The sequence below is a fragment of the Haplochromis burtoni genome, unplaced genomic scaffold, assembly GCF_018398535.1.
Source record: "Haplochromis burtoni strain Fernald_Lab_line unplaced genomic scaffold, NCSU_Asbu1 Contig_190, whole genome shotgun sequence".
In the NCBI taxonomy this organism is placed as follows: domain Eukaryota; kingdom Metazoa; phylum Chordata; class Actinopteri; order Cichliformes; family Cichlidae; genus Haplochromis; species Haplochromis burtoni.
The window spans coordinates 328,783-346,616 of NW_024582551.1; the positions used below are offsets into that span (position 1 = coordinate 328,783).

At 53.0% G+C, this 17,834-nt stretch overlaps 3 protein-coding genes across 3 annotated transcripts in view; 1 reads left to right on the plus strand and 2 right to left on the minus strand.

The window, feature by feature from the left end:
* The window catches only part of aldh5a1 (aldehyde dehydrogenase 5 family, member A1 (succinate-semialdehyde dehydrogenase)), a 6,826-nt gene extending 3,673 nt beyond the window's left edge, over nucleotides 1-3,153 (plus strand). The window contains exons 3-10 of the mRNA XM_005935934.3: nucleotides 66-236; nucleotides 367-483; nucleotides 589-732; nucleotides 842-985; nucleotides 1,062-1,220; nucleotides 1,710-1,873; nucleotides 1,990-2,048; nucleotides 2,242-3,153. Coding sequence (XP_005935996.1) covers nucleotides 66-236; nucleotides 367-483; nucleotides 589-732; nucleotides 842-985; nucleotides 1,062-1,220; nucleotides 1,710-1,873; nucleotides 1,990-2,048; nucleotides 2,242-2,453 — 1,170 coding nt within the window. The 3' untranslated portion in view covers nucleotides 2,454-3,153. The remainder of the gene's footprint in view (nucleotides 1-65; nucleotides 237-366; nucleotides 484-588; nucleotides 733-841; nucleotides 986-1,061; nucleotides 1,221-1,709; nucleotides 1,874-1,989; nucleotides 2,049-2,241) is intronic.
* Nucleotides 1,295-11,526, minus strand: kiaa0319 (KIAA0319 ortholog). Its single transcript, XM_005935935.3, has 16 exons — nucleotides 10,821-11,526; nucleotides 9,905-9,962; nucleotides 7,946-8,592; nucleotides 7,780-7,867; nucleotides 7,547-7,645; nucleotides 7,055-7,186; nucleotides 6,825-6,984; nucleotides 6,601-6,749; nucleotides 6,345-6,496; nucleotides 6,053-6,191; nucleotides 5,809-5,968; nucleotides 5,597-5,733; nucleotides 5,385-5,507; nucleotides 4,292-4,382; nucleotides 4,125-4,216; nucleotides 1,295-3,753 (listed from the first exon to the last, which is right to left on the minus strand). Exons 2-16 carry the CDS (start codon nucleotides 9,945-9,947, stop codon nucleotides 3,596-3,598), a joined length of 2,370 nt encoding a protein of 789 aa, XP_005935997.1. The 5' UTR covers nucleotides 9,948-9,962; nucleotides 10,821-11,526; the 3' UTR covers nucleotides 1,295-3,595.
* Nucleotides 11,527-11,629: 103 nt separating this feature from the next.
* The window catches only part of LOC102300336 (DENN domain-containing protein 4B), a gene marked incomplete in the record, with an annotated part of 27,082 nt that continues 20,877 nt past the window's right edge, over nucleotides 11,630-17,834 (minus strand). The window contains 12 exon segments of the mRNA XM_042225972.1: nucleotides 11,630-13,750; nucleotides 14,580-14,638; nucleotides 14,766-14,931; nucleotides 15,017-15,113; nucleotides 15,443-15,682; nucleotides 15,762-15,918; nucleotides 16,078-16,253; nucleotides 16,336-16,440; nucleotides 16,648-16,948; nucleotides 17,032-17,260; nucleotides 17,347-17,502; nucleotides 17,618-17,762. Of these exon segments, the coding sequence (XP_042081906.1) occupies nucleotides 13,605-13,750; nucleotides 14,580-14,638; nucleotides 14,766-14,931; nucleotides 15,017-15,113; nucleotides 15,443-15,682; nucleotides 15,762-15,918; nucleotides 16,078-16,253; nucleotides 16,336-16,440; nucleotides 16,648-16,948; nucleotides 17,032-17,260; nucleotides 17,347-17,502; nucleotides 17,618-17,762 (1,977 nt within the window).

Genomic DNA, 17,834 nt, shown 5'->3' on the forward strand with positions numbered 1-17,834 from the left:
GTGTCTCTGCGTCTGCGTGTGTCTCTGCGTCTGCGCGTCTCTGCGTCTGCGTGCGTGTGTTGCAGGGTAAACCGATGCGCGAGTCTCTCGGGGAGATCTCGTACTCCGCCTCCTTCCTCGAGTGGTTTTCTGAGGAGGCGCGGCGAGTTTACGGTGACATTGTGCCATCTCCAGCCAAAGACAGAAAGCTCCTCCTCCTGAAGCAGCCGGTGGGCGTGGCCTCCATCATCACACCGGTGAGCAGCTCGTTAATGAATTGATATCACGTTATCCAAGCTAGAATCGATTTTAATCGATAATCAAACCCACCCCTAATAAATCCATCACATGACGTCCCGCAAAGAATTTGCTTTTGGTCGTTTCCAGTGGAACTTCCCCAGCGCCATGATCACCAGGAAGGTCGGCGCCGCGCTGGCTGCCGGCTGCACGGTGGTGGTTAAACCAGCTGAGGACACGCCACTGTCGGCTCTCGCTCTGGCAGAGGTGAGTACGTCAAACATCTGGATAGGGGTCGGCACTTTGTTTCCTCGTGGGACACACATTGTTGAGTCACTTCCTGTGTTTTGGCGTGTTTTTTTTCCCCCTCAGCTGGCGGAGCAGGCGGGGATCCCGGCAGGGGTGGTCAATGTGGTTCCGTGCTCCAGAGAGTCGACGCCCTCGGTCGGGCAGGTCCTCTGCACAGACCCTCTGGTGGCTAAAATCTCCTTCACTGGATCCACGGCGACCGGGAAGGTCAGAGTGCAGCGCCGCCCGCGGCGCCGCCCGCAGCGCCGCCTGCTGGCTGCGGGTAAGATCCACATAAAAAGCAGAAACTCTTCTTTAAATAAAACTTTGGTTTCAGGTGTTGCTGAAAATGGCCGCTGACACAGTGAAGAAGGTATCCATGGAACTGGGTGGCCACGCCCCCTTCATTGTGTTTGACAGCGCAGACCTTGACAAAGCGGTGGGCGGAGCCATGGCATCCAAGTTCAGGAACTCAGGCCAGGTGAGGGTGTCTCTTGCTGACCTGTTCCACAGGTGAACGCCACCATTGTGCACACTGACGCTTCTTCTTCCTGCAGACGTGCGTGTGCTCGAACCGGTTTCTGGTCCAGAGCGCCGTCTACGACCGCTTCGTGGAAAAGTTGGGGCGGGCTATGGATGCCGAGCTGCGTCTGGGTCACGGCTCGGAGCCCGACACCACGCAGGGGCCGCTCATCAACACCCGCGCCGCAGAGAAGGTAAACGCCGTTTCCACTATTAAGCCCGATTGTTTCGTCCCCGTGACAGAGCAGAGAAAACCGACTCAGCGTTAGAACATTTATTTCTTTTATTCAACCATCTTCTGAAGAGACGCCTGCACTGCCCAGACGCCAGTTGCAGCATCTCTAACATTAGAATCATAACCTGTGCCTCATATAGGTGTTATTTTGGTACTTTACACGTCACAGTTTCAATACAAACATTGTTATATGGCAAACTTCCTCTTTTCTGTCTGGCTTCCTGTATTTATTAACATGCTGTACAGCTCTACACTTCCTGTTTTCAGCCTGGCTGAGTGCTTAGTTTGTGAGTCTACAAACCTTCATTATTAAAATACATAAAGCAATAAAATAAGGATACTAAGGATATATTAATTACATGACACCACATTACTGCCGACGATAAATGACTGAAGTTTGTTTAAAGACCGCACCAGCACGCCGCTGAACGCTCTGTCTGCCTCCCAGGTGCTACATCAGATTTCGGACGCCGTGTCCCGCGGGGCGAAGGTGGTAAAAGGCGGGAAGCGTCTCGATGGCTCCTTCATGGAGCCGACTCTGCTGGCCGACGTCACCGCCAACATGCTGTGCACGAAGGAGGAAACCTTCGGGCCGCTCGTGCCCGTCATCAGGTGAGTCCAGACAGATGATCGAGACGGGATTTGTTGATCTGCGGGTTTAATCCCGGCTAGACGCAGATTCTTGTTTATGGTGAAGCCGTCTGAGCTCGCCTGTGTCTGATCTGCAGGTTCAACACGGAGGAGGAGGCTCTGGCTATTGCTAACGCGACCAGTGTCGGGCTGGCAGGTGAGTCCACCTGCGTGCATGCAGCCGATTGGTTCCTAGACTGCAGATCGCGGGCTGTTCATGCGTCGTCGCAGACGTGTCGGTTTCTGAGAGCAGGACTCAGAGCTGTAAATTAGACTTTAACGTTTGACCCTGTAGAAGAAAGGTTCACGTGGCGGCGCCTCATAGCTCTAACCTCCTCCTTTGTTCTCAGGTTACTTTTACTCACAGGATGTGAGTCAGATCTGGCGGGTGGCGGAGGCGTTGGAGGTGGGGATGGTCGGCGTCAATGAGGGGCTGCTGTCCACGCCAGAGGCCACGTTTGGTGGGGTGAAGGAATCCGGCATGGGCCGCGAGGGCTCCAAGTACGGCGTCGACGAGTACCTGGAAGTGAAGTACGTGTGCTTTGGAGGCCTCAAACCGTGAGGAGGAAGAGGAGGCGGTACAAAAGCTGTGACTCGGTGGAGGTGGTCGGATTCTTTTATTAACACGTGATAACTCCTTCAATAAAGTTTGAATTCATGCAGGATCAAAAACGTCCAACCCGGACTTTGTAAATCACATTTTGAATCAGCTGTCGCTTCTACGCTCACACACTCGGCACCAGCGCGACGCTTAAACTTATCTGAACCCGTCTCAGACTGGTTGGACTGCCCAAACTCACACCAGAAGGAGGCGCTACTCAGTCCGTTTATCTGCCCTGTCTGCTGTGATTGGCTATCAGTGTTAAGGGATTGTAAACTGAAGGGGAGGGGCTAACAAACCGCCACATTGTGATGAAACTTGTTTTTAAAATTATTTTCTGCTTCACCCGCGGCGCAGCGAGTGTCCATAAAGCTTCCAACTCGCATGAATCCTCCTGAATCGTGAAACTTGATTCATTCCTAAAGAAATTGTGCGTGATGAGCGACGCGCCTTTGGAAGCGAAGCCGACAGAGCGACAGCCGGCGCCGCATCGAGCCATGAAAACACGAACGGGTGCAAACCTGTCGACTCGGCTCGTCTACATGTGAAACGCTCTCGTAGCAGTTTAATACCTGGATGTTTGTCTGTGACTTTAGCTGATGGGGTCAAAGTTCATGTGTGCGTTTTGTATTCTGACCACATTAAAGACGAGTTTGTGTTACTTCTGTGTTGGTGTGTTTATGTCCGAGGTGTCGGCTCACATCCTTCGTCTCTGATTCACACGCTGCTTCTCGTTAGCCAACAAACGTTGATGATGTTTAACCCGGTGGACGGCGTCTGTGACCCGGGCTCAAACGAACCACGACCGTGTGATCGGACGCCGTCGTCAGCTGACTCTGCCGTGTTTCCTGGTGAGCGCTCTGTTAGCTAACGAGCTCACAGCTGTGAATCGGGCACGTGGCGGTGGTGCGATGCTTGATGTGTCCCGCCCTCTTGCTCTTCCTCTTATGTCCGAGCAGACGCGCGTCCGTCCTCCAGGTCTCGAGTTCCTTGCGTCCTTTGAAATGGGACATGTTAGCATTCTCTTGAAAACTGGGTAATGTGGTCCCTCATACACATCCCAGAATGCACCATTCTGCGTCTGCGAGAGGTCGGCCGCCCCGTCATCCGAAGGCGTCGCCGTTGCGGGCAGCCATGGTGCTGATGCGGTTCCTGCTGCGGACCGGCCGGTCGCGGCTGAAGATAGTGTCCTGGTCGCTGTCCAGCTCCGACTCGGACATCATGAGGCTGGAGTTGTGCTCCGTGCTGCGGTGCTTGATACCTGCACAGGGGAAAGGTCAGCGGGGGTCATGGTTTAAGTCTCAGTCATTGAATAAAGATGGAGGACGACCTCCCGCCGCTCCAGGGAAACGTCTGCTCTAAAGAACAGCGGGACATTCCCAGGAACGTGGGAACAGTCAGGTGCTTTAAAAGAAGGAAGCGGCTTCGCTTTGGTTCATGAAGACGATTCTGCTCTTAAGAGCGATGAACCACACCCTGGTCACGTGATAGCTGCAGAGTGAATCAGCGACCCCGCAGGACCGCCTCCAAGGTGACGACTAACTGAGCCGCAGTGAAACGACTTCATGAACCAACGAGAACGCCGCCACAGACCGACCCCGACAGCAGGCGGACTATGGCAATGTGACTCACTGAATTTGGGGCGGAGCTCCACCCTCTCCTGCTCGTCCATGTTGTCCAAGATGGTGTATTTGGTTTTCTTCCTCGCTTTGGTCTGTCGTCTCCTGAAAGCAGCAGAGACCAGTTCACGCACAGAAGCACACCTGGGATCAGTCTATCACCTGCAGCGGCGTCCTCACCTCTTACAGCAGCAGATGAACGTCCAGCCGAGCGACAGGATGAGGACGACGAGCACGAAGCTGGTCAGGATGACGTACAGGACCCTCCACTCTGTCAGAGGAGCACAGCCGACAGGTCAGCGGCTCGTGCGGAGCTTCACTTGAATGTGTGCTGTGTGATGCGTACAGGTACATTTACAGGTGTGTGCACAGGCTTCACTGCTCGTTTGGAGGCCAGTTTAAATAAAGAGCTCTCCCCCTCCGTGCACTCGGAGACCAGCTTACCATCAAATCTGGTTCCTGCATTAGTCTCTGCTGCTGTCGGCCTCGTTTACTTTCTTTTATTTGGCTTTTATTGATATCTAATTTTATTCTATAGTTCCAATGTACAGCACTCAGCTGGGGTTGTTTTAAAGGGTTTTATAAATAAAGGTGATGATGAATCAGTGACGACACTCACACGCACAGTTACCAGGCAGAAAAGGCCCGCGGCGCTCATGTTTAACATCAGCATCGCTTTCACAGCGGAACAAAGAAATTCGCTGCAGTTACATTAATAACACGCGCATCTGCTGCAAAGCTGCAGCTGCGCGTGTAAGTCGACAGCCGCATTAAAGAAGTGTCGTGAAAAGTGCGAACACGTGGGCGGGTCTGTCACGCCCCAGTCCCGGGTTGCAGCACCGTGTGCGGCTGTCGCCTTACACGCGCAGCTGCAGCGTTTCGGCTACAACAACAGGACCCAGTTCTTTCTGTTTTAAGCCAGCGAGCCGTGATTGGGGACGCTGCTCACAGGCCCCGCCCCAGCTCTGCAGTCAGAAACGGGCTGACTGCAGCCAGTAAGACAGAAAAGTATGAAACTCACTACATGATGTTTCATCTCCGTTCACAAGTTTCTGGACTTTGAGACTGAACTTTGTTTCACATCCTGTTCAACTTGCTGCTGCAGACGAACGAAGCAGTCGAGGGACAAACGTCACAAGTTTGTGTGAAAGTTGTTTAAACAGAAACGACTGAAGGATTCGTTGTGAACGAGTTTGTAATGTAAATAAAGTTTTCTGTCGTTTCTCGCCATCACGTGAGGAATGACCCGCTGCCGTGACCGAAGATACTTTACCGCAGTTGCTCTCTCCGTCGCCAAGGTAACGACGAATCAGGTTCTCGGTCCAGAAGGGGTCGCAGGCACACTGCTTGGTGATTGGATCGCACTGACCACGCCCCGAACAGCTGAGCAGACACACTGAGGGAAAAACGAGCGCATTAAACCCAGACAAACGCCCCGCCCCTTTCTGAGATGTCACAGGTGAGCCGTGCCCCGGCTGGACTCACAGACGGTGTCCACCCTCAGGACTCTGAACAGCAGGTAGTCGCTTTTCTCGAAGAGCAGCTGGCTGCGCAGCACGCCGACCAATCGGGAGGCAGAGAGGGGCCCCGAGGCGCCGTGCACGGAGAACCGCAACACGGTGCTGCAAGCAGAGAAAACATCACAGGTTATGGCGAGCCGGCACGTGGAGGGGCAAGTCCGCGGTGCGTGCAGGTACCTGATGTGGGAGTGTCCCTGCAGCGCTCGCACGTGGAGGTCGCTGTCAAGGACGTGGATCAGAGCGGCGAGCTGTCGGACCACAGTGTCTCTCTGAGCCACGCTCACCTGAGACACCGACACCAGCATCTCCAGCTCCACCTGCTCGCCGCCGCCGGGCTCTGCAGACACGTGGGACAACACATCTATGTCGGCGCAAGCCTGCGTAACACAAAACGGGACGAACGGCGAGCTTCCAGCCTCACCTGGTCGCACCTCCACAGTGGCCGTGGCGGAGCCGGAGCGCCCCTGCGCGTTGGTCACCTTCAGCTGGAACAGGTAGGTGCCTTCGACCAGGTTGGCGAGGTAGAGCGAGGGCTGAGTATCCGAGCCGTACAGTACGTCCTGGAACCAGCAAAGGTCAAAGGTCACTCGGTCACACACAGTGTGAGGTCGATGAGCCGCCACTGATTTAAACTGAAGTTTAGTTTCCCGCGGGTCACCTGCGCTCGTTAATAAAGTTTGATTTGAAGCGTCACAGCGCCGGTCGGAACTCACCCCGGCAGCAGGACTCTGGCTGTCCCGGGTCCACAGGAAGTGCACCGCGGTCTGATCGGCGTTGGTCACCGAACCTCTGAGGACCAGAGAGTTGTTGGGCAGAGTGACCGAGTGGCTGCCGCTGGCGTGGGCGACCGGAAGAAAACTACCGGCTGGAGTTTGGAGAAAGCAGACGACCTTAGATTAGCGTGTTTGTGATTTAAACGAGTCTGACAGGAAGAGCTCCACCTTCCACGAATAACACAGAGTCGCTCACCTTCTGGGACTTTGACGGTCAGCGAGGCGCTGTCTGTCGCCCCCTCCTGGTCAGAGACGGTCAGTCTGAAGGTGTAGCGCCCCGCCCGAACCCCCGAGGCTGTGGCGACGGGCTGATCTGCGTCGTCCAGCCTCAGCCCGGGAGGCCCGCTGGAAAACACGAAACCCGACCGAACAAATTTGATCTTTCAGTCACAGGAACATGAAAAAAGGCTCCAGACTTACCTGACCGCCTCCCAGCGGTAGCTGACGATGCCGCTGTCGTCACTGCTGCCGCTGCCGTTGAGCAGCAAGCTGCTCACCGGGAGAGACAGGCTCCTGTCGGGGCCCACGACGGCCACCGGACCACGGTTTGACCCTCCAACCTGTGACACCGACGCTGAAGCTGGAAAAGCGAGAGGAGGTTTAAAGAGTCGGTGTGAAGCCACAGAAAGCATTAAACCCGTCGAGTTTACCTGCTGACTCAGTCGCCGTCGTAGGGTTAAAGCTGGCTGCTGACAAGGTCGGGGTAGTAAGGTCAGAGGTCACAGTCAGGTGGGTGGTGGAAGGTGGAGTTCCGGCTGCAGACTGAAGCATCTTCACAGCGTCTGTGCGAGAAATGAAGGTTAAATTCTTCCTTTCATTTACCTGCTTCCTCACCTGGTCTCTCTGAGGTCACCTGTTTGTCTTTAAACTGAACTTTGACCTTCACACTGTCTCAGGTGAACACCACCCACTTAATAAAATGAGTCACCTCCAACCACCACAAAGTTTCTCCTGGGCAGTAACTACACTCCTTCACGCGACAGTCTCTGGTTTAACATGAACCATCTACAGTGACCAGCAGGGGGCGACTCCACTGCCTGACATGAACTCAATAACCTGTTTTTCCTTAAAAAAGACTAAATAAAAATATTAAAAAAGATCAAATGTTAATCTAAACAAACATTTTTTGGTCATAAACTCACCTGACGTGGGTCTGCTGGTATGTTCAGGAGCAGCTGGAGTGGTGGGTTTCACTGTGGTCGCCTCTACGGGGTTTCCAAGAGACACCAGCAGGGGTGGAGCTGCATGTGGAGGACAAGTTACTGCTCCACTGGTCAGAGGGACAGGACCTGTGAGGCTCTTCAGACACGTTTGCTAAAGTTTATCTTTAAAACAATGAACTGGAGTGAACCTGCGACCTGACGGAGGTGCTTACCTGGGTTTGCTGTGGGGCTGCTGGAGGTGTGGGCTGGCTCTGAGCTGGTCTCGGGTGTCAGGGGTGGAGAGGTGGAGCTGCTCTGCGTCTGTAGGGAGAACAATGACAGGCTGCAGACTGGTCTCCATGGAGACAGTTATCATATGAGCTCACGCTCTGAACTCACTGATTCCTGTGGCGCCACCTCCGTCGGTCTCTTGGCCCCACCCTCCTCTCCCTGGCGCACGCCCGGGGCCGCGCTGCTCTCTGTCGGCCTCCTCTCTGGACCATACTCAGCCTCTGATTGATTGAAGCTGCCCCCCCCTTTCAAAGGTGGCTGATTGGTCTCCTGTTCTGGGCTGGCTCCACCCCTCTCCTCCTGGCTGTCCTCTGAGTACTCGACATCCAGCATCCCGGGGTCTGGGAAGCCTCGATGTGGCGTGTCGAACAGGGAGAGATCTTTCAGGGCCTCCAAGTCGCCGGGCGCCTCAGACGAGCGTGAGAGGGGCCTCCAGCGCCCGCCGTAGGGCTCCCCCCTCACCAGGGACTGAAGCACCAGTGTCTGCGGGGACGGGCGTCGCAGGAAGGCGAGGAACGAGTCGGCGCCAGGCGTCTGCCGGGGCTGGCAGTTCTCCCTCTGCTGGCAGCTCAGCACGTAGCAGCGGCCCTCGAACAGCCACGCCAAGTCGTAGCCGGGCAGGTCGCAGCATGCCGCCACGCACTGCGGCAGGGACGACACACTGGGCACCCGCAGAATACCGCTGCTCTCGACCACAGGAGACACCACGGCCTCGGAGAAGGTCGCCCCCTGCCAGCACTGAGATGCCACTGCAGCTGCAAGAGAAACGGGTTTAATAAGATGCATGCGAAGAGAGACAGCTTTACATTTTTCCTGATGAACTGCGGGCGTCCGCTCGCTGCAGAGACACCCGCAGCCTGCAGACGTCTGAGCTTTATACTGCAAAGGGCAGTATAAAGGCAGCTCAGCGTCACTGCACTGCATAAGCTACCATAAATGATGCTCCGCCCTCACAGATTAAGATGAAGTCAGCTCCTTTAAAAGTCTGATCGTCTGAGGGGAAACACCACGGAGCCTGCTGCCCTTCTCTTTGTGTCTTTGCTGCACACTTATAATTGATCCTTTAGTTTTCCTCCATCACCAGAATAAGATTACAGGCTGGCAAGTTCAACATTTCAGTTCAAATAAACGGATTAAAGTGTGTTAAACACAGTGTTGGTGAGTAACAGAGTACATGTGCCGCCGTTACGTATTTGAAATACAGAATATGAGTAACTGTATTCCGTTACAGTTACCGTTTAAAAAGGTGGTATTCAGAATACAGTTACTTTGTTGAAATAAATGGATTACACGGCGGTACTTTCCTGTTTCATATGTTCGGCTCTGCTCTCTCTGTTTTTGGTTTCCACGCCGATGGAAACCCAAACCAAACACGCATTAAGAAGCTCTAAGCATGTAAATATAATAATAACCTGCAGCCAAACAGAGCCTGACGAGCCCAGCTGTGAGTAAGCTATTAAGACTCGACTGTACGCTGTGTTCGTGTTTCCTCTGAAACAATAAGCTCCGTTGCAGCAGCCTTTCAACGCCTCTCTCTGGCTGTCGCTAGCAAAGTGACCCAGACAACAAAGTAAAGCTAGTTTTCGGCTACGAGCCCGACACGAACCCGACGTATCAGCCAGAGGTCCCTTTACTACGGTTCGGAGCCGCAGACCTGTTTTATATACGCGAGGAATAGTTTCTATACGAGGTCGCTGCAAAAAGTGCAGCCTTACCTAATGTCCACCTACTGTTACTCATTTATATTAAGATTTAAACATCTGGTTGGTGTTGGTGTGGAGAGTAACCTTCAGTAATAGTAATAAATCACACAGCAGTAGGACATTCATGTAGTTGTAAACACCATGATTATATATTAAGTAATCCAAAGTATTCAGAATACGTTACTGTCATTGAGTAACGTAACGGAATACGTTACAGAATACATTTTGTGGCATGTAATCTGTAATCTGTAGTGGAATACATGTTAAAAGTAACCTTCCCAACACTGGTTAAACAGTCCTGGGTATGACACGTTTTAATCCATGCTGACATTTTTGACACGTCCACATTTCTGAATGGTTTTACCTTCCACCGCGTGGATCAGTAGCAGAAGCATGTTTTCCCACATGGTTGGTCCGTCAGCCTGAAACGATCGATCACAGCAGGTTAAAAAATCATCGCTGCTCCTCACACACCTGACAGCAGTGACGCGGTCCTCCCTGCACGGTTTCAGCACCGTCACGGTGGACAGCGCCACCTGGAGCCCCGCCCAGCAGCACGAAGCAGCCACGCTGTTACTGAAAACAAAGCTTCGGCCCCGCGAGGCCAAAAAACCCAATTTGATATTAAAAAAATCTCCCCATGAAGCAAACACGTGCTTGTTTATCAGGAGCTAAAAGCGCAAAAATCACATCCCAGGCATCGCTCTGGCTGTTCCACGCTCCTCAGGGTACCATTCAGAAAATGACTAGTTTATATTTCATTATTTATAAGTAAATATTCATAAAAGATTAAGCTTCATTCATAAAAATTGAAGGGCCCAAATTAGTCATCCTTTAATTCGGCAAAGGTTTAGGCCAGTAAACCCGAAACCTTGCGCTAAAAAATCAAACTCCGTGAGGCCGTTTGAGGGAAACCTGATAAACAGGACGAGGCAGGGAAAAAGCACCACCACTTATAAACGAGCCGAATCGCAGCACGTAGTGAAAGAAAGCTGAATTCACGTTAGTCATCTGATTTCTTTGTTCTGCTGAATAAAAATCTTTAATTTTGCAGATTTTTAAATGTAGTTCTGCATGATGAAGGCTAACAGCGCAGATTACGATGAGAATCCAACACCTGCCGTCGCAGGTCGCTGTTTTTAACATTTACAGCTCCAAGACAAAAGCAGACGTCTCAGTGTTCGCACGTTTCACCGATTACACCGTCCTCGCGCCGTTTGCGGGTTTTTATTATGGAACCCGCAAACGGCGCGCGGGTTATTAACCTGGATGTAACGCACCTGACTCCTGCGGCGCTCCGGGCCTCCCAGCAGGCCTCTCGGCTCCTCAGTGCTCCTCCCGGCCGGACCCCGTCAGCCCCGCGGGCCTCATACTGGACTCAGCGATGGGGGTTCAACCACAAAGATTTACCTGCTCACACTGCGATGCTGAGAAAGCACGAGCGCCGTACGTCCGAGAAAATCACACGCATACACATCCGGTCATACCTTTCAAAATAAAGCCTACAAATCCTAGTGTTTGAAATGAAACCGTTATATCAGCACCATGTCAGGGGAAATGAACAGGGAGCGAGCATACACTGGACGTTTTTTTGTGGATATCTGCTTCATGTAACGCAATTTTAACACATTTATCTTTGTTTGAAAAGTTTTGTCCTTTACTGGAAATTTCAAAACCCAACTATGCTTTTATTTTGTCGGGAATACTGTGCGAGTTCCGTTGCGGATTAAATGAACTGCATTAATTTGCCCCTTGCCCTCCATTGTGTGCCTTTATTTTCTCTCCTGTGTGTTATTTATTCCTGCACAGTTGGCTTGGAACAAAATGACAATAAAAATAAAATAAACTCTATTCTGTTCTATTCTTAAATTGTATTAAGGCTGAAAGTTTGGGGCGTGGCCTCTTTGACTGACAGGCGGCGGCTCCATCCGCTAGCTTCACCTGCACTCTGAGCTTTTGAGTTTTTAATAACGTCATGTGACGATGCTGTGAGGTTACGGACGTCGGAGCTCCAGTTCAAAGAGAGATTCGCTAAAATGCTAACGTGGAAGTTTCACAACGGTCGAAGTCCAGCAGCCCGCACCAGCTGTGAAATATCACAACTCTGCTCACTTTTATTTGTTTTCTTAAAAAACATTTACAACTGAAATCACGAGCATTTATAAATTACAACAGCAAACACAATATCAGTTTAAATGCGCCCGCCTGAGCCGGCTCTAACCACAGGCGGTCAGCTGGCTGGTTAGACTCAAACGAGTTTAACCACAGCTTGAAGTTCACGCCTGGCTCCGGGGCGCTCGGCTGCAGCAGGAACTATTTCACTGATGAAGCTATCGTCAGCGTGAGCGTGCTTTAGTCTCATAACACGTTACAGTGCCCCCCCCTGTAAACCAAAAACTCACATTTATTCGGCCATCTGCCCCCCGCATGCTTCTGCAAGCTGTCCAATCAGAGGAAAGCTGGCATCTTAAGAGACAGTAGCCAAAGCAGAGGGTGACTGAGGGGCTGAGCCCTGACACAGGAGGATTATTTTGAACTGTGAATCATGCAAAGCTGTGAATCATAAAAATATGAAGCTGGAAATATTAGTGAGAAGTCGCCGGTTTGATTCCTGCTGCTGCTGAGAGCCCTAGAGCAAACTGTTAGCTTTGTGGGTCAGCTGACAGACCAGACGGGCATCAGGTCACAAACTGAGCATCTGGTTCAGGACAATCACACACGACCCAACAAAAACATCAGCCGTGCAGCAAACGTGGCCTCAAAAGGAAATATGAAGTTTTTTGTTTTTTAATATTTAAAAAAAACTAACAAAAGATCTGCAGAGGCTCCACCCACTGCTTATCTGAACAACCAATGAGCTCTCAGATCAGGTAAGGTGTGTTACCCAGAATGCGTGGGCACAGTGATGCGGCACTCCTGACTCCTGCTGCTCAAAATAAGCAGGGGTGCTATTTTTGACAGAAACCACACCAAGCTACTCAGAGCAGAGAACAGGAAGTCAGAAACAAGCCACATTTCAAAATAAAAGACCCCATGCAAGGCTAAATGCTCCAGGTACAACTAGAAGACCCTCAGAGACATGACGGAGTGAGTCAGGATTCAAATCATCTGGACCTGCGGATTCCTCGGTCAGGCCTGAACTGTCTAGGGTAGCTGCTGGTGCTCGCAGGGCGGACAGGAAGGAGAAGGCGACGCCTTCGAGGGGAACTTGTCTGTAAATTGGATCGTTTATTTCCTCTGACCTCACTTGTCCCAAACCAGACGCTCTGAGCTGAAACCAGCGAAGCTTCCGAGCATCAACACATGACAGCGTGCATTAAATCCGTCCTCTTTCCTCTTCAGCCTTAACGCTGAGTCGCTGAGCTCCATCAAAAAGCTCTGCATTCTGCCGCTGAAACAACCTGTTTATTACACCCTCTGCTTTATTAGAGCCATAAATATCTACACTTTGTTATAATACAGATTTCACATCACACAGCACTTCCTGAATGAGTGCGTCGGGCCTCCAGGTGAGTCTCCAGGTCCAAACAGAGATGATGAGGGGAACTTCCTGTACTGCCATCTGGATTCTAACAGGAAATAGTTCGAGCTTCATCGTGGAGGTCAGGCAGCGGGCGGTGGATGAGAGCCGTGTGTGTGGGAGGTTATTCTACTCGTTATGATCGAAAGTCCTTCTCGACCACGCTTTAAAAACAAACTGTGAGGCTCGCCCGTGACCATGCAGTGCATCTTTAAATCAGGCAGCCCGGCCCGAGCTTCTAACCAGCCCTCGCCTTCGACGCTGCACCAATCACGGCTCAGAATGCTGCTGAGAGAAGTGCGTTCCTTTTGTCTCCTGCTGCCGGATCTACTTTCAGGATCGTTGATGGAGCCGTAGAGCGTCTGGATTCACACCGACGAGGCAAAAGAAGGACAGGACAGGAAGGAGTGCGGCACTCTGACCTCCAGCTGGAGGCAGCAGAGAGGTGAAGAACACGAGCAGGTGAAGGCAGCGGGGATCCGAAGGCTCGCCGTTTTCCCTTCGCAGGGATGAACGAGCGCGGGGGACGTCACCAGGACCCGTTTCAGCATTCGAGAGGCGGGTGGAAGCTGCGTCTGCAGTCGATGGCCTTCGGGCTGGGAGGCTGTGCTCGCTTCTTCCGCAGCTCCTCCCGACCCAGAGTACCGCTGAGCCGAGAGTACGCCGCCTTGTACTTCTTATCGAACGCCGCTGTAAGAGAGAGAGGAGGAGGAGTTACCATCGAACAGCTGACCTCAAAGATGTCGAAGGTTAAAATCTGCGAGTCTGTGACTGAACTACAGACCACACCCATGTAAAGGAACAGCCGTCAAAGTCGTGTGCTTCCTGATTTAACACTGTTTGACCAGTTACTCTGTTCTGCTGGGAGCAGTCTCCACGCAGCAGCATGAACACGTCTGCTGACGGTGCTGTGAGGAGCTCAGCAGTCATACTGCAGAGTGACACGACAGGAGGATGGACCTGAGCGATCTTCAGGCCTGCAGGGCCTCACGGTTTGGCTCTTACTCCCTGAGTGTCTTAAAGACATAAAGGCCCGGAGGGCCGCTAACTTTCTGCTTCTTCATTCAGATCAAACTGAGGTTATTGTACTCTTGTTGCTTTTTATATTATTGTACGATCTACTGTACAATATAAAGCGCCTTGAGGCGACTGTTGTTGTGATTTGGCGCTGTATGAATAAAGTTAAATTGATTGTGTGGCGATCATCTGAAACCAGGCTCCACCTCCTGATGACGTGTTAGGAGATTAAATGGTGGACTCCAAGAGTTCGCACCATCAATTTAGTGATGGGTGGGTGGGTGGATGCATGTATTGGTGGATGGATGAGTGGATTGGGTGGATGGACGGGCGGGCAGTCTCGACCTTTGACCTCCAAAATCTAAACATTTCTTCCTTTGGTCCATGTCTGTAATTTATTCACAGACATCAGCTTCACAGGAAACGCCCACAAACACGAATGCAGAACATACTAATAATAATAATGCTAGCTGCTAGCTGCTAGCCTGTGGCGTGTTCTTACCGACGTGATCTTTGCCCATAGCTGCCAGCGTGAGGAAGAGGAACTCTCTGTACAGACTCCTGCCAGACACAGAAAACACAAAATTCACATCTCACCGCATCAAAGTAAAACCTCAGCTGAACGTTTTTCAGGTCGTCTCGCTGCTGCCCGTCTCCGTTTCACAAACTTCTGCGCCTGCCGGCTCACCTCTGGATCCTGGGGGTTCCCGGCTGTTTGGCCAGCGTGTCCAGGAAGAGCGTGACGGCCTTGTGCACCTCATTCATGCCCACCCACCGCAGCACCTCCTCCAGGAAGGACAGGGTGAACGGGTGGTTGTGCCTCCGCCAGCTGTAGCTTCTCATCAGGACGCCACCTGTTGGAAGGAAAGAAGGATGGCGGCTTAAATGCTTAAATGTTAAAAAGTCAACAACTCAACAATAAACGTGTGCTCATCTCACTGTGGATCCTCCAGAGGACGTAGAGGGGGGGCCACTGGTCTGTGTCGGGGGTCAGGGTGTCCCACAGGAGTCTCACTCTCACTGCCGAGTTCTCCGACTGGGAAACACAAACGACGAGAGTCAGCCAGGCGTCATCTAACCGATAACATGGCTGCTGTGAGGTCACCGCGGCGTGAGCTCAGGTTTTATTGGGATGGCACTGATTAGCAGGTGTCCTGTACAGTCTGTCGATGCAGACAAAAAAGCCGCGCTGCTGGTGGACGTGATGCCAAAGTGCAGGCTTCAAATTCAACATCGAACCCCAGCCGGCACACAGCACCGAGCCGACCCCACATTCACCACAGTCGACCTCATTTTGCCCTTTTTGTTTTTCTCTCCTGTTGGACACGCCCACCTGGCTGCCATAACTTCACCTAACTGTGTTACCTGTGTGAACTGGCTGACCAGCGGTGAGGCTCGGACCAGCTGCAGCAGGTTGTTGGGCAGGCCGAGGCGCTGGAAGTACCACACCAGGTTCCAGAAGATGATGGAGTGGTTGTCCAGGAACTGAGGCTGGGCCAGGACCGCCTCGCCTTCGTTCTCCAGCAGACTCTCCAGCTCCTTCCTCAGAACCAGAGGGCTCAGGTAGGCCACGGTCACCTGGGGAACTCCGCCCACTGACGAACCCTGATGGAGGGGGTGGAGTCTGTGAGTGAGACGTCCGGTGAGGATGATGTGTGAGAGAAACGGCTTTGCGGAGCATTACCGTGGTGGTCCTGCTGGTCTCGGAGTAGCTGCTGGTCTCGGAGCTGGAGTCCTCGCTCAGCCCGTTACACTGGGGTCGCAGGGACGCCTCGTGACCACTGGGGGGCCTCACGGCACTCTCCACCTCGTCCTCCAGGTTCCAGTTGCAGCGGTCCGCACTGACAAGGCAAAGAAAAGTCAGCTCCGGAAAAGAAACACCTGTCAATGCGGCATAAACGATCTGTGCTTCTGGAGTTTGACCAGCAGCAGATAACGTCCGTCCTGCAGGAACACCTCTAGTTACCTTAGGCCACAGCAACGTGCTAAACCAGCTGTACCTGCTGACGGGTCCAAGGTCACAGATCTCGGCGTTCAGGAAGGGAACAAAGGAGGAGCCGCAGAACGGGCAGGAGGAGTTCAGGTTGGAGTCGTCCGATGTCCAGCCCGCCATGATCTCCTCGTCGTAAACCAGTGAGTTGCAGCTACGACAAAGCGAGCAGCTGGACATCAACACCTGGACACACGGGGGGAGGGGCTCAGGTTAACCGACGGGACCAGTCCAGTTGCTGCAGCGTTCCTAAACACGCTCCATTTACCTCTATTCCCACCCCCTCCTGATTGGCGTCCCAGGACCGGCGTAGAGGATATGCAGGACTCGGCACATCCATCAAGTCAAGGTCGCTTCCTACAGACAGCGAGCTCTGAGAAGACAGGAAGTAGATTAGTGACAGAGTCTGTTAACACCTGCGAGGAGCAAAAACAAGGAACACTTTAATACTGGAATGTGTGCAGACGATGCTCACGAACCAACACAGACTTCCATCAACAGCAGCAAACAGCTGCAGGCTCACATCACACACCTCCGAGCAACGATCTGACACGAGCAAACGCGAAGACGCCGCCGTTACCTCTGACGTGGCGTTGACCAGCTTCTCCTTTGCTTTCAGGAGAGTTTCGGCCACTTGACCTTTCCTCGACGGCCTCTGGTCCGACACTCTTCGTCCAATCACTCCTCCTCCCGCTCCTCCCCCTCCTCCCGGGCGCCGGTCGCCCACGCTGGCGGCTCGTCGCACGGACACTCGGTGTTTGGTCGGCGTGAGGAGTTGCTGCAGTTTGCCCGCCAGTCCTCCTCGGCTCGGGGAGGAGACGTTGTTGTAGTTCTCATCGACAGCTTTGTTCCTGCCGGACGAGCCCTGCACGTCGGCAGGTCTGAGGATCAAACACGCACACGGGTGAAGAAACGTCCAATCAGAGGCCAGAATCGATGTCAGACAGGTGAAGGTGAAACTGACCGTCTGTCTGCCTCAGCGGGCAAGTCCAGCTCCGAGTCGGCCGACTCCACGCACTCTTTGTAGAAGCTGGAGAGGCAGACCTGACTCCGCTGAACCAGAGCTCCACCGGAGGGCGCTGGAGGCGGCGTGGACGTGTCCCGCCGTCCCAGCGGGGGTTTACGGGAGACGGCGTCTGCACAGCCATTGGCCCCCACCTCACGGAGGACGGACTTCTTACCCGGTTTGACCTCTGTGGGGCAGAAAGGAGAATTAGTGAGACGATGATGTCACAGAGGAAGAGGAGGACGCGGCGAAGCTGAGCAGGCCGCCTCTTACTGTCGCTCGCCATCTTCATGCTGCTCAGACTGTTGCTCTTCACCAGCGGGCCAGTCAGAGACTCGTGACTCGAGCTTTCACTCAGGCCGCTCCAACTGGACTGACGAATCAGAGAGGAGTGGGGGCGGGGCCTTCGGTCAAACTCCGCCGCCGTTTCTGTAACCAAACGTATAAATGAAAGGTCAGGGCTACTTCCTGTGTAATGGTGGGGTCATCCATCAACGCTCCCCGCCGTCTGAAAATTAAAATCATGAACTTAAAGATGTCTGACCTCCATGTGAACCCACGGAGCCACTCTTCTGCCGCCGTTTGATTGGCTGTCTGAACTGGGCCACAGCCAGCAGGACGTTCCTCAGCTTGGCCCAGCGGAGACGCCCGCCCTGATTGGTCGACGGCCACTTGCTCTCCAGCACCGCCTGAGGAGAGAGAACGGCGTCAGCGAGGACGTTCAGAGTTCACGCCGTAACATCAGGAAAACACCTGAACAG